At 31.4% G+C, this 22,449-nt stretch overlaps 3 protein-coding genes across 4 annotated transcripts; 1 reads left to right on the top strand and 2 right to left on the bottom strand.

The window, feature by feature from the left end:
• Positions 1-1,600: 1,600 nt before the first annotated feature.
• Positions 1,601-2,689, bottom strand: LOC148235963 (uncharacterized). Its single transcript, XM_088184698.1, has 4 exons — positions 2,463-2,689; positions 2,229-2,393; positions 2,039-2,155; positions 1,601-1,965 (listed from the first exon to the last, which is right to left on the bottom strand). The coding sequence occupies exons 1-4, from the start codon at positions 2,515-2,517 to the stop codon at positions 1,817-1,819; spliced, it is 486 nt and encodes a 161-aa protein (XP_088040824.1). The 5' UTR covers positions 2,518-2,689; the 3' UTR covers positions 1,601-1,816.
• A 1,975-nt stretch (positions 2,690-4,664) lies between these two features.
• Positions 4,665-6,835, top strand: Spase22-23 (Signal peptidase complex subunit Spase22-23). Its single transcript, XM_088184849.1, has 3 exons — positions 4,665-4,856; positions 6,179-6,445; positions 6,517-6,835. The coding sequence occupies exons 1-3, from the start codon at positions 4,714-4,716 to the stop codon at positions 6,644-6,646; spliced, it is 540 nt and encodes a 179-aa protein (XP_088040975.1). The 5' UTR covers positions 4,665-4,713; the 3' UTR covers positions 6,647-6,835.
• Positions 6,836-12,710: 5,875 nt separating this feature from the next.
• Positions 12,711-20,200, bottom strand: LOC148235961 (FGFR1 oncogene partner 2 homolog). Of its 2 annotated transcripts, XM_088184848.1 has the most exons (5): positions 19,938-19,961; positions 18,111-18,212; positions 16,120-16,359; positions 15,919-16,044; positions 12,711-14,262 (listed from the first exon to the last, which is right to left on the bottom strand). In XM_088184848.1, exons 2-5 carry the CDS (start codon positions 18,111-18,113, stop codon positions 14,137-14,139), a joined length of 495 nt encoding a protein of 164 aa, XP_088040974.1. In that variant the 5' UTR covers positions 18,114-18,212; positions 19,938-19,961; the 3' UTR covers positions 12,711-14,136. The 2 variants fall into 2 exon arrangements, with proteins under 2 accessions (XP_088040974.1, XP_088040973.1); XM_088184847.1 differs by lacking the exon at positions 18,111-18,212 and having other exon boundaries at positions 19,938-20,200.
• Between the last annotated feature and the right edge of the window lie 2,249 nt (positions 20,201-22,449).

Raw genomic sequence — 22,449 nt, 5'->3', positions numbered from 1 at the left:
ATATCTTTCAAGTGTTTAGGGCCTCTAACGGTCTTAATCCGGCCCTGATGTTGGTAATAATAAAAATACCAACCATTCGTAACATTGCAATAATTGGAGTCGGAACGATGATTGGAGACGGGCTGTATATGTTTAATGTGTTAAACATAGTTTTCATTATTCATATAAAGACTTTTTTTTCATAAGTGGTTAGTAACACATTCCATACACATCTAAGGTACTGTTATAAATCGAATAAATAAAGGCAAAGTATTTAAAATAAGTTATGCAGTTAAAAAATCAACAATATTTTGCAATTTAAGTCGGTCAAGTGCTTTGACTCCATGTAAGTTAATTGTTTAAAAACTGTATAATTTAACCTTAAAATAATTAAAGAGACACTTAAAAGACATACCAGACGAGTTATGGCCAATAGAATATTGTAATCTAAAATACGAGCTAAGAAGACTATTAGAAAGACAATGTGAAATAATTTTTCTAACTCAATGCCAACAACAAAAAAGTATAAGCCTCTTGATAAAGTACACTTATTGTCACTTTTGGTATCATCATTGGAAATACAGATAAGTATTCGTTTGCTTATATTTTTGGATATAGTGGCCGACTAAGTATTAGTAACCAAAAGTATCACATCCTTTATAATGATTCTTCGATGAAGCTTGGAAGAATAGGAGAAAATGCCAATTTAAAGCCAATTATGTTACTGTTTAGCTCCGCCTCAAGTACTTTTCATAGTGAAAGTGTAGCTTCCAATGTGACCATTTGTAAACCACCATCTGAAGGTTTAAATACTATAAATACGTATTGTTTCTAGGTGTGTCTCGAAGCTTATGAAAAATGGGTTTAAAAAGTGGGTTTTATGTTGTACTAATTAATGATAATTTATGGCATTCGAAAGTCTGCGTAGCTATTGTGCAAAATTGTTGCCTGTTTTTTTTATTTGAATAAACCTTTATAGTTGTAGCTTCCAATATGGCCATTGTTGGGCCCCTTACAATATTATACATCCACATTAAGTAAAAATCATAGGTATGTCCTTCAATTTGGCATCATCCACCTATAGTATTTAATAGTTGCAGATAGTCTTAGATGTGTTGCGAGTCATCTAGTTATGTATTAATGCCATATATTTATATTAAACATAACTATATGTATAACTATAAACATATGTGTAGCTGCTGCTATTACAAAATAAGTTGCTATCTGAAGAAATAACGGTACCAAGGAAGCAGCACTCCATGCGCTACCAGGATAACACTCTCACACTTCCATTCTCTGCCTCTTCTCTCGACAGTATTGTATTATATACCACATAATAATGCAATCAAATCGTAGTGATAATATTTAAAACTTTCCTTGATATATTGTATAAGAATTGCAACCACCCGCATTAAGACTGGACAATCCATTCTAGAGATACATATAAACATATTAAAACACCTTTATACATACACTTATACAAATATGTAGTAGTGTGCTTTACTGTCTAGAGCTATTTTTCTTGGGTGGCAAAAAAATAGGTATTTTTAGATTTGACTCTTTTTGGACAAAATAATAACAGTGTTCTTTTGCTCTACTCCACACAATGAAGTTTAAAAAAATAATAAGAACAATGTACATAAATAGAAAGAAAATGTTGTAAACAATGATTTATATATATATACAATATTAAAAATATGTTAACTTAAATTATAATAATACATTTGCTTCATATACAAAATATCAATTATACACATACTGTATAATCTTGTGACAATTACTCTGCATGTTAACGGTAAGGTTCATATTACAATAAAATAAATTCACGTTTATTTGGTTAAGGTAAGCAAGGCTTTCCAGGATTTCTTGTTCTACAAATACACACTTCCGTCTCTCTACCGCCTTTTTTCTCAGTATAGCATCCTGATTCTATTACCTTATCATCGTTCGTCGTTACTTTTGTGCACATGAATGTTATATTTTGAACTAAAAAAACACAAGAAACATCCTCTAACAGCTGTAATAGGTATAAATATTAAAAGCATATCATAAAACATACCAAATCCATTGAATCTAAATGCATAGCTAGCACACACTTCACTCTGCACCAATAAACATGATACATGAGCGTCGTAGTTTAGCCACATAAAATCAAGATCAGGATATGTTCCATCCTCTACAATATAATAAAACAATATAATTCATATCCTGTAATGTTAATTGATAGAAAACTACTATTTATTGCATACCTGTTATAACTAAAGGTATTCGACATGGAATATTGTTAGCTAGTTTTGTAGCATCGTCACACGTCGCGTTTAGATATGTGCTTTCATTATTGTAACCCGGCCCGAGCCACGTGAAACTATAACAATACTTTTCTTTTGGATTTAGAACTTGGCCACTTACAAAAACTGTAAAATAACAACAAAAAGAGCACTGTTAATAACATAATATCATAAAACATAATACAACTTACTTACTTGACAAGACTGCAAGTGCTGTAACGAAAAGCACATTTTCCGTATTCTTTTTCATCTTAATGTGTATTATTAAGACTAATTCATGAACATTACTACCGATTACATTCTTTAGTATGTAGTAAATAATCCATCGTTGTATTATCTCTATCTTTTTAATACAATTATCAGATAAACTATATGACAAATTGCCATGAAAAACGATAGCATATCAGACATTGTCTAAGTATTGCGTTATCCTAATATTAAATTATTACTAATAATACTTATCTTTAAAAAATAAAATTAAAATCTAAATCTTCACATATACTTTAAGGTATACATAATAACAGTTATAGTAAAGGCGGCATTGAAATTCTTTAATTGTAAAACAGGTTTTAAAACACTTCTTGAAGTCAATAAAATGGATAAAGAAACAAAACTTTATTTAAACCCCAGGATCCTTAATTTATTTTCTAGATTTATGAAATTACTATCTTGATTATAAAAGAACATAGTGTGAAATATTGTAATATTATAAATATGTATAATCTTACAGATCTTATGATTGTAAGCAGCTTGCATTAACTCGTATTATTTTATTATACTGAGAATATTACTATTACAATAAAATTATATACTTATAATATATGTATATTATTTATCGATAAAATTTCATTAAAAATAGTTTAGGATGAATCTAAACCGATTTTTCGAAACATTATTACTTTAAATATTTGTTATTGCTATTTATTTTCTGAAATTCTATTAGCTGAAAAATCAGCAGAGAATAAAATAATAATTAAAATTAACTAAAAAAAATAAATTAAATCAGCAGATTAAATAAAATTAATTATACTTCTCTCTACTTTATTTGGAAAATCCCCAATAAAACATTTGATATTACCAAGATCTTTATATCAACCCAAGCACGAGTTTCGCGCTCTCTTATATAGCATTGGCATTCGTGATGTACAGACGTGGGAAAAAGATTGTTATTAAAACGTTTGAAAGATCACATTAAAGATTTATAGTGTTTTGCTGGTCTTTAAGGCCTAATAAAATGACTTTTTCACAAAGTTAAGGTCGCATGCGAACAAGAAGATAACTCTGACTTCTCCTAGAGAAAAAAGATATAAAATAGGGGAACTAAGATAGTTTGGATATAAATATAAATATATTAAAATAGTACTGATGCTATTTCCATTATTGGTAACGTCAGTGACAATCGTTTCAGAATTTTTTTTTTTTTTGAATAAAAAATATATTTCATTTAAAAACTATTTTACCCCTTTACTTTGTGAAGGGTTAATGTTGATCACTGCATCTAAAAACTTTAAGAATCAGTACTTTTTTTTTTAAAGTAGTACACAAATAATTTGAAAAATATATTAATTAGTTTTAATTTTAAATTTCTAATATTATTGCACTACTGGCTATAAACGTTATTAGCGTTTAATTATTATCATTTCTTGTTAATTAGCACAGCGCAAAGCTCAAAAACCACCAGTTGTTACTCTCCACTGCGTTATTCGTGACTAGTAGGGTCTCGCTGCTCTGCGCTTCCCCAGCTGTTCAAACCCAAACCTAACCTAAACAAATTAACCATTATAATATTATATTCGTTTAAGTTAAGTTTGGATTAAAACAGTAAATGAACGTTTCGTAACTGTCAAATTTGATAACTAAAATATTTTTTTGCTCATTTCTATTTCATATAATAAATTCATCAAAGCGCGAACGCTGATTAGCTAACAGGCGCGCATGCACACAACAGCGAGACCACTCTAGTCATGGGAAGCATAGTGAAGAGTAACAACTGGTGATTGCGCCATGTTTATTAACAAGTACTCTATTATCTTTGAAAAGCATTATTTAAAAAATGCCGTACCACTTTATTCACCAGACTTTGATTTGTCTATCATATTTTTGATCTATGGAGTACTCCTTGAGAAACAAAAAAATACGAAATGTAAACAATGTTGAAAGTCACCTTATCCAATAATTTAACTCAAAACCACAAAGTTTTTATAAAAAGAGCATTGTTAACTTACAAATTAGATAATTTTAAATAAATTAGTATTAATAAATTGTTTTAATGAATTTTACCTTTACATAACAAAATAATGATTTACTTTCTGGTCCCATTAATATGCTGATATAAGCATGCAACAATAAAATATTTGAATCAATGCTCGCATTTAGGACCAAATTTTGTAGCATTGCATTTTAAAGTGTGGCAATACCGCGTTGACGTGTCTGTCAACGGTGCAAAATGTATTCGGTTTTGACTAGGGCTAACGCCGTGCTAGCATATACGCTCAGCGTGTTAGCATGCCTTACTTTCTGTTGCTTCATATCCACAGTTTTCATCGACTACCGCACCGATGCCTCCATGAACACAGTCAAAGTCGTCGTGTAAGTTTTAGCCGCCATAACCTATGTCCGAACACCGGAACGCCATTTTATTTATTAAAATTGCCACGAAAATATATTTTTTCTATTATACATTGCACAAACACACCCGTATTCGAAATAGAAATTGATCAAGTATAATTAATTTCATGAAAATCAAACAATTTTGGATGTGCTACTGTTGCAATAAATTAGCATGAGGAATTATATTTTTCAATGTCCAAAGAATTTCATGTCTTAAATGTCCGCCATGTACAAAAGCATTTCAAAACGGCAAATTTGATAGATATAAAATTCAATTCATCATCGTTAGTGCTACAACCCGGGATAGGTGACGGCGCCACCTAAGATAAGGTCACCTTTGAAAAAATTGTCCTTGAACGAAAAAATTCCAAAAAGACGTTTCTTTTTGATTCTTATTATTTTTTGTCCTTCTTTATCTTCCTCGGACAAAAATTTCCGAAATGAATTTTGAACATAAATTTCCGTGATGACTTTTTTCTTAGCTCTCACAGCAATCTATCCTCGAACAAAAATTTCCGAAGACTTATTTTTAGCTTCTGCAGCAATAAAGACCTTTTTCTTTCTGATACAGTTTGTTATCATACCAATGCCGCCAATAACCATCCTCATACGTAGGCCCGAAAATTTTAAGTCTCACAAGCTTGCAGCAACTGAAAGTTGTTGGTGCTTAGTGTCACACCAAAGAGACATCCGTTAGCTGGAGCTAGTCCCCTGCCAATCTCAGCGATGACATAATTTTTTGCGTTAATGTCAAATTCTTCAATGTCACATTTATTCCGCAGTGCATTGTAGCTCAATGAACGTCTCCGCAACTGGCAATTTGGAATACTCAATTGTGAAGTGCTTTCTCACAAATCCACATTGATAGGCTTCTATAATATGCGCAGAAGTACTCCATCCTTTTCATGACATCTCAAACTGTTAAAGCAACTTCTTTATTTCATCACAAAAATGGTTGTGCCTTCAGCCAGGGATGTGCCGCTTCTATTTCTAGAGTTGCTGAATCACCTGCTTTTGGGCTCTGATACACCAAGGTTTTGTCACCTGCGACTTAGTTGTTATACCATGCCAAAAAGTCTGGAAGAAAACATCCGAGGTCTTGTAAAGAATAATGTTTTCAATGCGAACTACCTTCTCACCAGAACATTGCTCATCATGGGATCACGTTTGCCATCTTTAAACACGTCTAACCACTCATACAATCTTCCAAAATAGTCTCATTAACAATTACCTTACTAGTATATAATTTTGGTAACATCTATTATTTTGACTAACAATTTTTTATAAATTTTTCTTTTCAGAAAAAATGTTCCTGATTATGGCGCATCCAGAGAAATAAACGATCTCGGTTTTCTCACATTCGATCTGAAGACAGATCTGTCCCATTTATTCAACTGGAACGTAAAACAATTGTTCCTTTATCTCACAGCTGAATACATCACAGAGAAAAACACATTGAACCAAGTAGTCTTATGGGATAAGATAATCCTCCGAGGCGAAAACGCCGTATTAGACTTTAAGAATATGAACACAAAGTACTACTTCTGGGATGATGGAAATGGATTGAAGTAAATGAAAATAGTTCAAATGAATATTTTTAATTTATCAAACATTAATTATAACTAATCGTTTTTTATAGGGGACACAAGAACGTTACTCTGAGCTTGTCTTGGAACATCATACCCAACGCTGGATTATTACCGAGTGTTTTCGCACACGGACAGCATGCATTCCGATTCCCGATGGAATACACTAATGCAAGAGTCTGATTCACTTACAATGTTCGCTGTTAATTTTGCGAGCACATATAGCCTAAATAAACATTAATTCTGTATTATTTATTTAAATACATCGTCTTAATCGCTGAGATCTCTCAGTATACAAAAAGAACAAGTTATATAACAATTTTATTTGTGATCGTGATATGAACATATTTAAATAAATAGTGATTAAAATTGCACATTTTTTTATTTTACTTATAGTTCCCATGTTATTAAATGTATGAAAATAAACACTAAATAAATATCAAAGTAATTATTTATTTATGTCAAAAAAAAGTAAACTTGTAATTCATTTAACAATTTAATTTTACTCATCATTTTTCGAAACTGTTTTGTAATGTGATAAGATAGTTTTAAAATATTAATATTTCTGTTAACTACGTCTTCAATTTTTCAGGTATTTGTTATAAGGTTTAGATTGAGGCACAATTCACCTGCCTGTTGTAAAATTTATTTATTTAAAAGCTACTAAATATTTACCACAGCATCGATTTCAATGATTATATACAAGGGTAATTTAATTATACTGGGCCATTGCTATATGTCTCATTGCCCACCAGCATGCTTAGATGCGATGTGGAGACTGCGTGCGTTAGGGTGCCTCTGCCTTCGGCTTAGATGTGATGCTAGGGCTACGTCTTCAGATGGTGCACAGCATCTGATTTGACTAGCCAGTTGAGAAAGTTCTCTGGCCGCGTCCACAAAAGGGGATCCGCCCTCATCGCCTACAACTGGCTGCTGCTTGGTTCTGGTTGGGCCTAACTATGGTTTAGGAAAACCAGAGTTTTTTGGACCTTGCAGTTCATTTTCTTAAATATTTTTTATTTTATTTTATAAAATATTATTATGCACAGTGGATTTTTAAAAATATTTAACTATTGTACGAACACCTTTGATATTTTTTATTAAAGCATATTAATTTGTTAAATCAAATTCTTCGTTTTCTTCAATTTCGACATTAATACTGAAAGAAAAATTATTCACAGCATAAATATAATTTTCATTATTGCCATCATCTTTATTTTGATTTTGTATGCTAGAACTTGTTTTCCTGTAAAGTATATCGCAAACAGATAGATGCATAGTGCTATTCAAACATAGGTTAAAAAGTACAGGAGATATTTTTTCAAGCCTAACCATTGCGTTCCCCCCATAATTCAAGTTTTGTATCTTAGACCAGGTATCGGATCCAGGTATTTTTACCTAAACCCGGCGGGGCGGGAATTCGGATACCTGAACCCGAAATACCCTAGGCCCATACTACCATTTTTTTTTCTTTATCTGAAATCCATCTCTAGCGAGGACAATAAGCAGGCTTTATGTTAAACTAAATTGGCTTGTGAGAGAAGTCACTAGCTATTTCCCGTAATCAACTAACTACCATAGCTGATGTGCTATTTTTCAAATCTTGTTACAAAATTCAATTGTTGTGCACGTTTCAATCTTCTGATACGGTTCCTAGGTTTGGCAAGTCTTGCAGCTAGCTGGTTAGGATGATTCTCCAGTCTTTTGATCATATTTTTCTTTTTTGGTTTTAGTCTGGGAAGCCAGAGTGGTTTAAAAACAGTTTTCAGATGTTTAGCAAAAGTTAAAGATTTTTTTTATCACTTCTTGCCCAATTGCCTTTACTATTTAAAATTGGTGGGTAATGTATTTTTATTTTTTATCGCTTTGCAGAGCGTGTAGTCTGTTGATTCCATCGCCGATAAATTCTCCAAGTATTTTTCTATGGAAGAATATGTTAATTCTTTAAGAGTTATTTTGATTTCTTTAATGGCTCGATTTAGTCTTTGTTTGTCCCTTGGAGCTCTTTTGATCTGCCATTGTTTACAAAGTTTTCTTTTATGGATTGTCATTTGTTTTATTATAATTGGACATTTTTCTTTGTATGTATGATCTCTGAGTTCCGGAGTTGCCTGCAACACTGTTTCATGTATATTTTTGATAAGGCGTTTGATTGCAAGTTCTATATCTTCTTCGGTTTTTAATGTTATATCAAATGATATCAAGTCGTTTAAAGATTTCTTAAATACTGTCCAATTTGTTCTCCTATTGTAAAAGGATGTTTTTTTTGTCTTTTTTATTACTTTTGTACACACAGTAATTATGACCAGAAAATGATCTGATGATAGGTCTAATGAAAATTTCGATACTTTGCTGAGATTCCTTTTATAATGCAGAAGTCGATAAGGTCTGGTCTTCTACCAGAGGGCCAGTATGTCGGTTGCCCAGTAGAAAGTTTCCATACCTTTCAGTAGTTGTCTTCCTTTTGGTGTTGTCGTTTCGAGCCCCATTGTGTGTATTTCGCATTATAATAACCTACTGCTATAAATCGGTTTCCAAAGGTGTTATAGAATTCTATACACTTGTCCGTTTGAATTTTATGTTTTGCTGGACTATAAACACCTGTGATAGTTATGGGTTCAGCCCAATCCTCTATTTTTATGCTAGTGACTTGGATATGTTCACTATCATATTTACCTAATTCGTAATGTTTAATTGTATTTTTAACTATGATAGCCGAACCTTCACGAGCAGTACCGTCTGGATGATTAGTGTGATATATGGAATAATTTGGTACTTTTAAGTAGCTTTTGTCGATAAAGTGGGTTTCGGAGGTCAGTATAACATTAGTGACAGTGGATCGAGATTTACGGAAACCATGTTGTTGATCGAGAAGCATACACCTGCAATGATTAAAAATGTATTTATGCAAAACAATTTCAAATAATTTTGCAGGTGATGAGATCAAAGCTATTGGCCTGTAATTGTCAATCTGAGATTTGGGACCCTTTTTATGAATTAAAATAATTCCATGTTAAATCGCATCCATTTTTTATAATATAATAATTAGTAATAAAATTTAAAAATAGAAATATTTATTCATAATACATAATTCCATTTTTGTGATTGTTTTAAATTCTGAGAAATAAAACAAAATACACATTAAAATAATAATACCTATTGAGTGTATAAGATCTTTAAATAATCGGAAGAATTCAATAGAAACTACACAACTGTCCAAGTAATTCAAATGGATCATTTTTAGATTTACCACCATGTTGAACTCACATACAATTTAATTGTTTTAAAAATATTTATTAACAGTTTATTATTAAAAATAATGGTTTATGCTGCTCTATTTGTTTTTAGATCAGGTAAACATTTAGGAATCTATTATGATTAAAATTTACGACAACAAAAATCATGTATTTTCTAACAGCAATATGAAAGAAAGTCAGCAATCTACACTCTAGTTTTTATCAAGAGTCGATGAACAAAAACAAATACACGCAGAATTAATATGATTGGTGAAAACACGAAAAAATTAAAACAATTTATAGGCAAGAATTATGCTGTAAAACATAAAACTGTAACAATAATGAAAGAGGCGGCCAAATAATCACATGAACAAAAAACTAATATCGCTCTGTATACATACCAATACGACCAATAACAGTGCAGAAATTTAAGAATATGTAATGACCACTCGTTGAATGACGTTATTGTGCACAGACTGTTGAAAATAAGTAGACTAATATAATAATAATAATTAACTGCTCGCTTGCTCGTTTTTAACTACAAAGAATTTTCGATACTGTATGTATTATAGATTATAAAAATCGACGATTATTTTCAAATCTACTTGTCAAAGCTTACTTATTTAATAAACGACATTGATCTCAAATGTAAAACATTGCATTCTGATAAAATGACTATGCATATTTCTTAATATAAAGCTTAATTTGTGTTAATTCAGAGAAAACTAAACATAAAATTTAAAAAATCGAAGATATGTTGTGATGTTATGAAAATTAACATCCTAGTTTGTGAAATATAATCTAATTCTGTCATTAATATTTTCTAGCAAGTGTAGATGTTTGCTATCGATTTTATCATTGTCATTTTAACCCAATCTTATCAAATCTGCTGACTCAAATCTCTCAAAACAACCCTTAATGTAATAACTCACTAGTTATTCAAGCAATTTTGAAAGTGAAAACGGAATGATTAAAAACACGCTTTATTTATACGCTCTATCTATGAGGGGAACTTAAAGTTATTCGAAAAAATAATTATAAATGTACAGTCCGTCCAAGATATGAACGCTCATTGCTACAGTATTGGTGAGAAAATATAATAGGGTGACCATGTGAAATTAAGCGTTCAATTAATTTTTCCTATTTTAATTTAATTTGTTGACGAAAATGTAAAATATCACTTTCTTTCTTAGTATTAGTAACGTTCTCCTATCAGTGTAAACAAATTCGCGGAAAACTGTGTATGTATGCATGCATGCGTACATGCACCCTTGTTTCCAACACAATGATGATGAGCGTTAACATCTTGGATGGACTATATATATCGCCATCCCTAGATACAAATTTAAGTCTTTATTATGTTTGCACAATATTTTTACAAGCTTTAGTTACAGTATTTTAAACAATAAAATTATACCATAAAAATCTATTCATATATAGATATTTTAAAGCTGTTTCTGAAGAAACTGAAACCTATAATTAAAAAAGTTACCCTCTGATTATAAACAAAAACACTTTCACTAAGCAAGGGTGAAACTTAATAAGCTAAAATAAAAGAAACTATCATCTTGGACGTGGCATAAGCGTTCAACAAAGTTTGGAATGAAATTACTTGTTAAGTTCCACTGCTTTTAAATATTTAAATGTAAATATGAATTTAAAATAGGTTAATCAACAACACATCAAATCTTTACAATTCGACAAATTCTAATAAAAAAACGGGAAATTTAATAACAATAGACGGTAAAGTAAATATAGGTGTAAACAGCAAATCGATACAAATTTTCGACTATGCAGATGACATAATCCTTGTAGCAAGATCGAAATAGGCAGTGACAGAAGCTTCAATGCTTTTGAGTAGTCTTCTAAAAAGTGGTACTTATCACTAACATGTTAAATGGGCGCTTCTATGAGAGCGTTTTTTGGCAAGAGTCGAAAATGTTTCCAGGTTGAGCAGTGAAGGAAAGCGGTGGTCTAGATGAATTTTCAGAATATTGCCAGTAGTTTACTTTTTCATCATCTTCAGTTTCAATATTATCCCTTGCATCGGTAGCATATTCATAATTACTATCCGATTCTGACTGATGTAGTTATAACACATTTTCGATTTTTTGTTTGTTGGTGTCATTATTTCGTCATCACTATTACTTGAGTCTTGTTGGTTGCAATTTCATAGGTATGTATATTTTGTAAAAAACTAGTTTATAAAAAAATATTATATAATATATGAAAAACGTATGTGATGACATTTGCATCTGCTGATGTCAGTGGAACACATAAATAGAATATAAAGATGTGGTACGGTGACTCATGCTTCATTGTGACGAAATAAATTGTCCCGCCTGAAAAGGCATAACAAAAACATCTCATGAAACAATTATTATATCCTGCCCTTTACAACTGTTTTTGTGGGACGTAATAATACATCCCGCCCAGTTAACAGGTTAAAGAGCAAAAATCATGTCAACATAAAAAGAAATAAGTACTCTTGAATGTGCTAATTACTTTGTACACCTCGGAACCATGAAAACGAGCATTAACAATGTCATCGAAGAGATTAAGACGAATGGTATCAGCGCATTTATATGTATCAGGAGCCAACTAACTGCCAAGATAACTACTAGATAACAGACCTAGCCCTAGGTAGGAGGTTGGATAAAGTTGCAAGAGATGCTAATACAACTAGTGCCAAAAACTGAAAGAACCGGAGAGTAAAAGATGGAGGAGAAAAAACCCATCATGGGTTGTCGGAACAGAATTAGTTAGCTAAATACAGTTATCAAGATCCACTACTTGGCAGAAAAACGAGTTTTTATCCCCTCACTACAATGGTAGTAAACTACTAGAATGCTTAATTATTTGGAATATAGAATAAAGAAAGAAAATGATAGCTACTGAGGCAATGTTACCACAAATAACTACATACTAGTCTATCAAGCACTGTGAATATCTCATAAAAACATCCAAATACTTACAAACATGTAAGGATTATCAAATAAATTAAAACAACATTCGTAGCCGACATGTATATTTTACAACAAAGTACAATTTGTGAAATAATTTCATACAAAAAAATAAACAACAGATTACGGTAAAAGACCCACATAAAACATCTTGAGGATAAGATTTCACTGGTTAATATGAGGTATATCGAAAATGAAATCCCGGTGGTTTTGTAAAAGATCCATAATAACACTATAAGTAACATGATCCTTATCAGCGAATTGCCTAATTCAAATACTACAATTTTAACTCTAAAATTATTATTCCTCGTTATAATAATGTGAGATATACAATGTTAGAGAGCAACTTCACTTACGTATATAAATTATCTTACTTCTTAACCAAATCAATTTTTTCTTTCGTTCGATCAACACTAGTGATTTGTATTTTTTTTATTTATTATAATAGTGAAGTGACTATTAAAGTTTACACATAATCGAATTTTTCACAAGGACGTTTTAAACAATGAGAATGACTTTCCAATAGATTAACATTTGGTCCATATCCTTTTACCTTCTAAGATGGTCTGTAATTTTGAAATCGGTCAACGAGTACAACAGTTCACAAGTGAAAACATCAAAAAATTAGGCCTAATCTAAACATAGTATTCCAATAAATATTCACTAACAAACTTAACTATTTTTAAGATTAACTATATAATACTTTAATTTTTTCATCAAAAATAATTTTAGTACATAATTAATACATTGTAACATTGTATTTGAGTAATCTTAGTTTTGACTAATTTTATTGAACTATTTTGCATGTAAAATTACTTGATTATTTTGTTATGTTCAATTTTATAATATCGACATCCACGTGACGGTGCCCAGCACCTATGCTTTATATAATAATAAATTAAGCTACATTGATTTAATATATTATAAATAATCGCCAACTTCAATAAAAACAATAAGTTTTAAATAATATACCTAAAACATTAGACTATGCAATTTAATAATTAATATTGTTTTTTTTATGAGGCATAAATTCACGATTTATACAAATCAAAATTACATTACATACATGAAATTATCAATATACGTCAATAAAAAAAATTATTTAGGAAAAAATACACAAAGCACTCTTTAATCTGGCTAGAGCAACAAAAGTTATTATAGAAACTAAACAAAGTATTATTTCTCATATATACACATTTTAATAACAAGACTTTCTCCACTTTGTTAAAATTAGCAATGATACAAATACAGTAGTACTATGATTGTACTTTTAATAGTCATAATTCCAAGTATTTCAAGTCATTGTATCACATTGATTACATAAAATTATTGCAACAAGACACGTTAATAGTTAATTTAGTAGTAAGCTAATAAAACATCGTACAATAACATAGTATCAACAGTAAGGTATGCATTGGGCAGAAAGTCATAAAACACCCTAGAGCTGACAAGAGCTCGGTGAGTTATATTTGCGTCACGTACTGCTACTACTGGCCACAGCGTCAGTTTGTACATCCTTATCCTCCGTAGGAACACTGGGATTCAGAAGATTTCCAACTGTACCGTACTTCCGAGACAACTCCAACATTTCTCTTAAACCCTGAAAAATTTGATAAAATAGTTTTAGTTAGCAAATCTATTTAATTCAGATTATAATAGAAGAAAAAAATAGTTTAAATATTCAAAAGCTATGAAAGTGAGTGCTGCACAAGCTCACCAAAAACAGCATTGGACGCTGCTCGTCGGAAAATATTATATTGCGTTACTGGCGACTAAAAATGGAATGCATATGACAACCTGATCCCAGCAATTCCAGTAAATTATCTACATAATTTTTAAAATGCCCAGAAGTTCATTATGTGCACCTTGTGGAATAAGAATGAATTGACCTTTTACTAGTCAAGTAATGAAAAAGGACACATTGATCAGGCTTTGCTCCTTCCCATTACCCCTTCTTTAGATCGATATAAATTGCCATTTCTATTTTGTGAAGGACTGCAATTTTCCGGGAAAAATGGCAGGAAAACATAGAAAATAAGATAGAGACTCAATAGAATTGTATTTTGTATAGGTCGGATAATTTTAATTGAAAGATTAAAGAATAGTTGGCGGATATGAGATGCCATTAGGCGGTACTCCTCTTCCGACTATTGTCTTCACAATCTGGCCGAGCAACCTTAATATTTAAGAATATGTGATATTAAATAAAACAGCAAAAACAACGATTTCCAGTTAAAATCCAACATATACATATAATGAATACAAAGTAAGAGCTTAAATACCTTAGTTATTTATCTTTACGGTGTACATTAATATTTTGACACAGAGGTAAGATAACTCGATTTATATGCATAACACTGTTTTAGGTTGTATCATTAGTATTTTTCCTAATAAAGGAATTTTTTAAATATTGATAATTAGTAGTAACAAAAACAGGTCTTAATGAATTCAATATATCATATTCATTAATGATCATGATTATCAAAGTTCTGAAAAATGAATTTACAAATAAAATTTAAAAATCGAGAAACGTTTTCTACAAAACGAGACATTATTGAAAACACCATCGATGTGCTAAAATCAGCATGTAATTTGGCATATTATTTCGGCTATCTTATCTTTTTGACAAAAAAGTGAAAAATCATTCTATACTAAACCCAGATCCGTGTGTAATGCATGAAGTCAGTCGCGAATGAAATAATAAATATTTTATTAATTGTTTTCAAGTTAACCAAATTTATATATCAGATTTATATTACTTTTTTGTTCAATAACATTCACATATGTACATAATATATAAAAAATACTCCATATTGATAGTGTAAAATAATGTAATTTTATAACATAAAAGACTATTTGAGCTGTACATAAATATTTAGCATTAGAGTAATAACTTTAAAATGATAATTTCAATGAGTATTAATGTATACATTTTTGGTTAATTTGTATTATTTGCATGTCCTTTTCGTTGATTTTTCAACAGATGATAATATTTATGCATGAATAATTAAAATAAATGTTGAATTTCCATCTCAAAACTTTTGATAAAAAAAATTCCTGTAAAATAAATACACTTGATACATATCTATCGATGGATCACTAGAAAGCCAGATACAAATGAATGATACATTTTTTTGACAAAGTGCCAAAGATGACTTGAAATTTATTTTAGATATGTAGTATAATTTTATTAAGATTTAATAAAATCTATATGAAATGCTTCAGTGCGATAACTAGGATTTATAGAAACCATTACCTTGTTTTCCACGACTAATCTCGATAATAACTCTTTTTCTTTAGGTGCACTCTCATCGTCTATGTGAGCAGCCCTATGCATCACGGTCGCCATTTCGTTGATTTTATCAGCTTGCTGCTGAATAACCTAAATAATCAATAACATTGAAGGTAAATATATGAAACGTTATTTACATATGATTTCATAGATAACAATACCGACCTCTTGTTGTCTTCTATTTATTATTCCTTGAAAATCGATGCGCGAGTTCCATATCTGCCATTGCACATGTTGTCTGTATTTACTCATGATATATTCTAAAGCTTTGCGATGATCGTCGAGAGCAGCTTGCAGTCGTATGTTCTCTTGTTGTATTTCTTCCAGCTCTCGGTTTTTGGCAACGATAACCGAGTGAGGTTGTCGAGATGCCACTTCGTTGAGCGCTTGGATATCCTTTTGATACTGAAAAATAAGATAAATAATCCATTTTATTGATTTGATCGAACATAATCAATACTCTTTAAAAACTTTAGTGCAAAGGTCAGATGAGCATTCTTTTCAAGTCAAGGTGACACTGAATGAATTATGTACACATCTTTGTAGGTCTTCCAAGTTTGCATCAACATGCAAACGTATAATAAAAGTGGCCGTGTTTTATATATTAATGTCTTTTGCAATACACACTGCTGGTCAAAAGTTTAAGACCAAAACATGTAATGATGTTCATGTCTCGAGTTCACCCTTTTTCTTTAAAATAATAAAAAAAAAATATTAAATTAAGGAATAAACTATTATTTATATTTACTATAATAATATTATATTAAATTATTTATTTTTTAATCGCTATTAAGAGTGACTAAAGTATTTCTTTACACATTTATTGACATGCATTAGAAACTACTAAAAGCCATAAATCAGTAGTGTTTGTTACGGTTTAAATTTAGTTTCATTCAAACTATTGGACCTTTTACACGGGTTGCTTTTGCTGACATTCAAGTTGAAATTCTCATGTATAGGGCGGAAAAATAATCTGACACTTGAAAAAAGAGCTTCATTCTTTACTCTTTATATGGAGAGCAAAACTTAACATTACATTGCTCAATAATTAAATATTTCTAAGACGGCAGTGTATGAAGCAATTAAAAGATTTCAAAGTACAGGACTGAATCGTGATATAAATCGTCCAGGAAGACCTATGATAATGTCAAAACAACAGGATCAGTATATAATAATATATATTAAAAGAAATAAAAGACTTACAGAACCATAAATTTGCTTTCTAGAAAAAAATAATGGTATTGAAAATATTTCGTCGTCAACCGTGCAATGTCGATAACGGGAAGCAAATCTTGGAGGACGCATTGCTGCCAAAAAAATCTTTGCTATGCTGAGGAAATAAAATGCACAACTGGGCCATAAAGCATAAAAATTAGACAATTGAAGATTGATGCAAGTGTTATGATTCGATTAATCTAAATTCGAATTGTTTGGATAAAAAAAGTAGAAAATTTGTTAGACACACAGTCAGTGAAAAAATGAATCCTAACTGTATTGTGCCAACTATAAAGCAAGGCAGTGATTTAGTCATGGTGTGGGGTTGTTTCTCAACAGCAGGAGTTGAAAACCTGGTAAAAATAGACTATATTTTTAAAAAAGGACATTATACGACCATTTTAGAATAGCAATTTTTACATATGGGCAGATATTTGATTGGACCAGGTTTTGTATTCCAGCATAACAATGATACCAAACATGCAAAACAGGGTTTTTACAAATGAAAGAAAAAGAAGGATTATTAAAAAATACAATTTTGCCTCCCCATTCGCCTGACTTGATTTGTGGGATAACCTGGATCGGAATATTCGTCAACACTTACTAAACTTCCAATAGGCTTTGTGGGAATATCTACAGAACAAGTGGATTAACATATCAACCAATACGTTAATAAATTTAGTTAATAGAATGCCAAGAATAATAAAAGCCGTATTACTCAAAAAATGTGGATTTTTCTATGAAAATACAGTTTGATCATTTTTTAGTTATTTTTAAATACGTTCTTTAAATTTGTAATTCTGAGTTTTAATAAAAAATATGTTTTACCTCTTATATAATGTCGTTTTTATTTATTTAGTGTATATTAAAAGAATCATCAAAAAAGCAGTTTGGTCTTAAACTTTTGACCAAGAGTGTATCTCATTTTACGTTTACTATACCATAATATATTATGGGTCGTTCGTTAGCAGCAAAAGTCCTTCACTGTATTCTTGTCAATCGTATGGCACCCAGCACCATTTCGTGTCTGTGCCGTGCTCGTGCTCAAATCATAAAACAATAGATCATACTCACAATAAAGAATAAGCCCGCTGTTTTTTCCATTCGACGAATTGGGTTTAATTCAAAACGGTTCATGAAAATTTAGATCAATCAATAGTGTATTGACAAAGAAAACATATCTAGTTAAGATATTTAAAATAGTTTACATTTGTTAGTACTGGCAATTAGTTTAGAGATTGAGCAATTTATTCATAGACCCACAAGAGAGCTGTTAAATGGTTTGAACTCTCACCTATTTGAGTATATAAATATACTATTGTTTTATGCTTGGTATAATTTATTTACATTAAACTGGATTGTCCTAGTTTTTCAGTGAGCTACAATAGACAAATCGAATGACTATCATGACCATTTTCTTTAATTTTAAATTTTGCAGCCACTAACTACTTTGTAATCGCTTTCAATACCTCGATCCAAGTCGAATAATTTGTCCAGTGATTTCCTTTTACTTGTAGTTTAGATGTTAATAAGCAGAGAGCTGGTGAGACACATTGAAATTTATCAGTATAATGAAACATTTCTGTAACTCCTGCAAGTGTACAAATGGACTAAAGATTTACGAAGCGATGTGAGTTCTGTAGCAGACTTTTCAGGCAAGTAAACACATCGCAGCTTTTTAAAGAAAATAAACGAATAACAGTGAATTAAAATTTGGCATCTGGAGGTAGAGTATAATCAGAACACTACATCGTCCATGATATTTTGCAGTTCCAAAAATGACTTGTAATTGATGGCTGCGCTTTGAAACAGAATAAGATGACTTCCTAAGAAGAATTGTTACTGGAGATGAAACCTAAGGTCACTAGTACCGGCTGAAAATTAATAGTCATACCTCCTCCCTCCAAAACCAAAGAAACGACAACGAAATAATGCCATGTTTCACAGAAAGAAGCTGGATCAAGTGGAAGAATGATAGATTGACTTAGAAGCTCAAGATCTAGATAATGACCAGTCTACTAAAGTATATTAGGCAGTGTAAGATAAGATATAAAGAGATTTAACACGAGAAAAAAGAGCTAAAGTACAAACATCTCTTGACACGTATGAAAAAAAACTGTAAGTTTATGTAAGGTTATGCTGACGTAAATAGTGATGAGAGATTTAGGGCGGATTATGTAAATACATCCACAAATAGACCATAAACAAAAGCCACCACTGAATCTTAACTGTTGAAACTAGGACACTAATTCCAACCACAAACTTTGTTCTTTTTCTTTTGAGCGATAATCAATATTATTATTTGAATCTGCACAATTATATTAGTTTTAGTGTTGCCACTCAACAAATTTATACAGAACGCATTATTTGAATTTAACATCAATCGACTCCATCTGATATGGCGGCCATTTTGAAAATATTTGGATGCAGCAGTTAAATAATGAAACATACACGCCAAGTGTTTCAAAGCATCATATGATGATTTATTGACATCGGTGGTCGTTCCAGACTGATGAATAGGAAGTCGAAGTAAAATCGACGGCCATAATCGAACAGATGTCGACCATGTCGAATTGAATGTTGAAATCTATTTCCAGCATAGACGATACGGTACGATAATTGATAGGATTATGATGTGTTATGAAATCGTTCGCGGGCCGTTTTGTCGAACAATCACATAAAGCGTCGAGACGGCGTTCGACACCGCGAGCCACCCCGAGCTTTCGACCCGTCGCCCTCTCCAAGTTAAACAGTACAGAGGAGCTTACGTGTTTCATGGCCTCGATGCGTTGGTTGATAGCGTGCGTCTCGGCCAGCAGCGAGTCCGCGGCCGCGTCGCGCTCCTTGAGCCGCCCCGACAGCCGCTTGGCGTCCTCGAGCACTTTGAACACCGACACCGACATCACTACCGCCGCGAGGGCATGCCGATCGACGAGGCGACGAAGCGAAGGAACGACGAGGACGCAGACGTCGAGCGCAGTCACCGCCCCGGCCGTCAGCTGTTCGCGTTCGCGAACGCCGTTCGCCAGTCGGAATCGAATGCGCATGCGCGACAGGGATGACACCTGCGACGACGACTGCGCAATTTTCTATTGCCACTGAAAAATATTATACGAGCTCATATATCAAAACACGCACATATAATAATACGATTCATAATTTACGACGTGTTTATCAACATACAGTAAAGCAATATTGAATTAAAATTTAATACCTAATACTACCGATCAAAATAATTTTGCGGCTATATGTTGTATGTATATATTTACACCCAATTTGTCATAATGACATAAATTAAATATAAAATAAAAAAAAATACATTGAAAAACTATATCATAAAATTCTAAGATTAAACAAAATAAATTTGACAAATTATATGAAATTTGTTCAAATTATTCGCACAGATGTAGATTCGCTGTCTTTACGAAAAATCTAAAATTCTTGCTTTTTAGAATTGCCGTTGAAAAATATCATATAAGTATTACAGATCTCCGTGCTTAGCGGAATTCCCATACAGTTTAGGCGGAAGTGTTTTAATTAGAAATTCTTTCGGCATAGACTTGTGAGAGACGTTTGGTCAGGCTTAAAGATTTAATATGTATGTACATTGCTAAATTTACAATTTGAGGTTCGTTCTCAACGCCTTTTTGCTAACAGCGTTGGAAATAATTGTATTTTCAACTTTATGCGTACTTAATTTACTTATATAAATTATCAAGTTTTTTTATGTTGCTGATGGACGGTGTTGACAATCAGCGATGTTTAGAAATTTTCAAATGTGTCCAGCGTTTTTTTATTTTGCAAAATTTGAAAAACGAGCTATTTTATTTTTGCAAAGAAAATGAAGATATAAACTATTTTAAAGAATAAATATTTAGAACTGTGGCAGCCTAGATTTATAACGGCCAAAACTTGGCGGCACTTATGTAACATTGGCGTGATGGTTCCTCTCTCGACTGGCAATCTTCAGACGGTAAATAACAATGTAAACAACTTCAAATAATTCAATAAAATATTACTGCAGCGACTCAATCTGTGTCTAATTGCCACCCGTCACCATGACCTTGACAAGTATTAGAAGTAAAAATCTTCTTTTTTAGAACACGAATATGGAAGATAAATGTATCTCTGGAGATACATTTATATCTCATATTCGCGACCGGCGCAACCAGGACGTCAGCGGTCAAGAACGCTCTTCTTAATCGAATCATATAGCATTTTAATGAGCATTTTCATGTTTTCGGAGTCATTTTATTGATGCACGTCTTTTCGCAAACTTCAACTATGTGTGTGCAAAATTTTAACTTCTTTGTCCTCTACCAAAAAAAATAATTAAAATATTCCTCATCGATGACAATCTACCAAAATATAGTGACAGAGTACAAATTTACTAGTACCATCCTATTTTTTTTACTTATGTAGCCCTGGATATGAAAACCAAATACAGATAATATATTTAGAATTTTATCAACTGTAATTTTAAATTAAAAAAATAATAAAATTAGCGCTTTTCGTTTTTTTTATCATAATCTATTATTATTTGATTTTACAAAGTTTATTTTTAATATTACAATATATTTGTAATAATAAAATAAATATACATGCTTGAAAATGTTTCACAAAAATAAATTGATAATAGCTGTGTAAATTTTGAGAGAGGAGTAAATTACGAGTAGAGAATTAAAATTAAAAAAACAATATATTGCTATTTAATTTAAAAAAAATGTATTTGTGCGCTTACAAATGTAAGATAAATAATATTTTTAATAGTTTCGATCTATTGACAACCCTAATGCAAAAGCGTGTACGCGAACCGCGCTTTACCGTTTGCTCTCACTTGCCGTCGCGCGCTCTGATTGCCTTTCCGCCGTAATTTCTCTATGTATTTCTTATTCACTCGACCATAAGTTCTTCATATTATTTTGCAAAAAATACGAGTAGTATTATTTATATTATATTGCTAACAAAATTACAACATAAATTTCACGTTGTATCCCCCCTCCACGCTTGCGCTATAATTAAATTATATAAAACTAGGTTTGACCGTTCTCGGAATCTTAGCTAAAATAAAAAAGACAAAATTTTAATATAATATGTAAATTATACAAATATTGCCCGATAAAAGTTAGAATAAATTAACATATTGATTGGTTCACACTTGCATCTAATTAAAATAATGATTATGTTGCAATTTACTTTAAATTTTAATAAAATGATTAGTAGTGGTTTCGAACATCTGTTATCTTAATCAAAACAAATATAAATATAATTATTTAAAAA

The sequence above is a fragment of the Plectrocnemia conspersa genome, unplaced genomic scaffold (genome assembly GCF_051122295.1).
Source record: "Plectrocnemia conspersa isolate PC_06_02 unplaced genomic scaffold, ASM5112229v1 ptg000004l, whole genome shotgun sequence".
Lineage (NCBI taxonomy): Eukaryota > Metazoa > Arthropoda > Insecta > Trichoptera > Polycentropodidae > Plectrocnemia > Plectrocnemia conspersa.
Note: the sequence above shows the minus strand (reverse complement) of the source record. Positions and strands in the feature narration are given on the sequence as shown.

Bases quoted from the DNA above. Each gene is read 5' to 3' on its own strand.
- Spase22-23 (XM_088184849.1), top strand. From the start codon at position 4,714: ATGTATTCGGTTTTGACTAGGGCTAACGCCGTGCTAGCATATACGCTC. The intron at 4,857-6,178 runs GTAAGTTTTAGC...TTTTCTTTTCAG, and splicing joins AACACAGTCAAAGTCGTCGT to AAAAAATGTTCCTGATTATG. The intron at 6,446-6,516 runs GTAAATGAAAAT...CGTTTTTTATAG, and splicing joins GATGATGGAAATGGATTGAA to GGGACACAAGAACGTTACTC.
- LOC148235963 (XM_088184698.1), bottom strand. From the start codon at position 2,517: ATGAAAAAGAATACGGAAAATGTGCTTTTCGTTACAGCACTTGCAGTC. The intron at 2,156-2,228 runs GTATGCAATAAA...ATTATATTGTAG, and splicing joins AATACCTTTAGTTATAACAG to AGGATGGAACATATCCTGAT. The intron at 1,966-2,038 runs GTATGTTTTATG...GTGTTTTTTTAG, and splicing joins ATTTAGATTCAATGGATTTG to TTCAAAATATAACATTCATG.
- LOC148235961 (XM_088184847.1), bottom strand. From the start codon at position 20,072: ATGTCGGTGTCGGTGTTCAAAGTGCTCGAGGACGCCAAGCGGCTGTCG. The intron at 16,360-19,937 runs GTAAGCTCCTCT...CTTATTTTTCAG, and splicing joins GCATCGAGGCCATGAAACAC to TATCAAAAGGATATCCAAGC. The intron at 14,263-15,918 runs GTAATGGTTTCT...CAAATTTTTCAG, and splicing joins GATTAGTCGTGGAAAACAAG to GGTTTAAGAGAAATGTTGGA.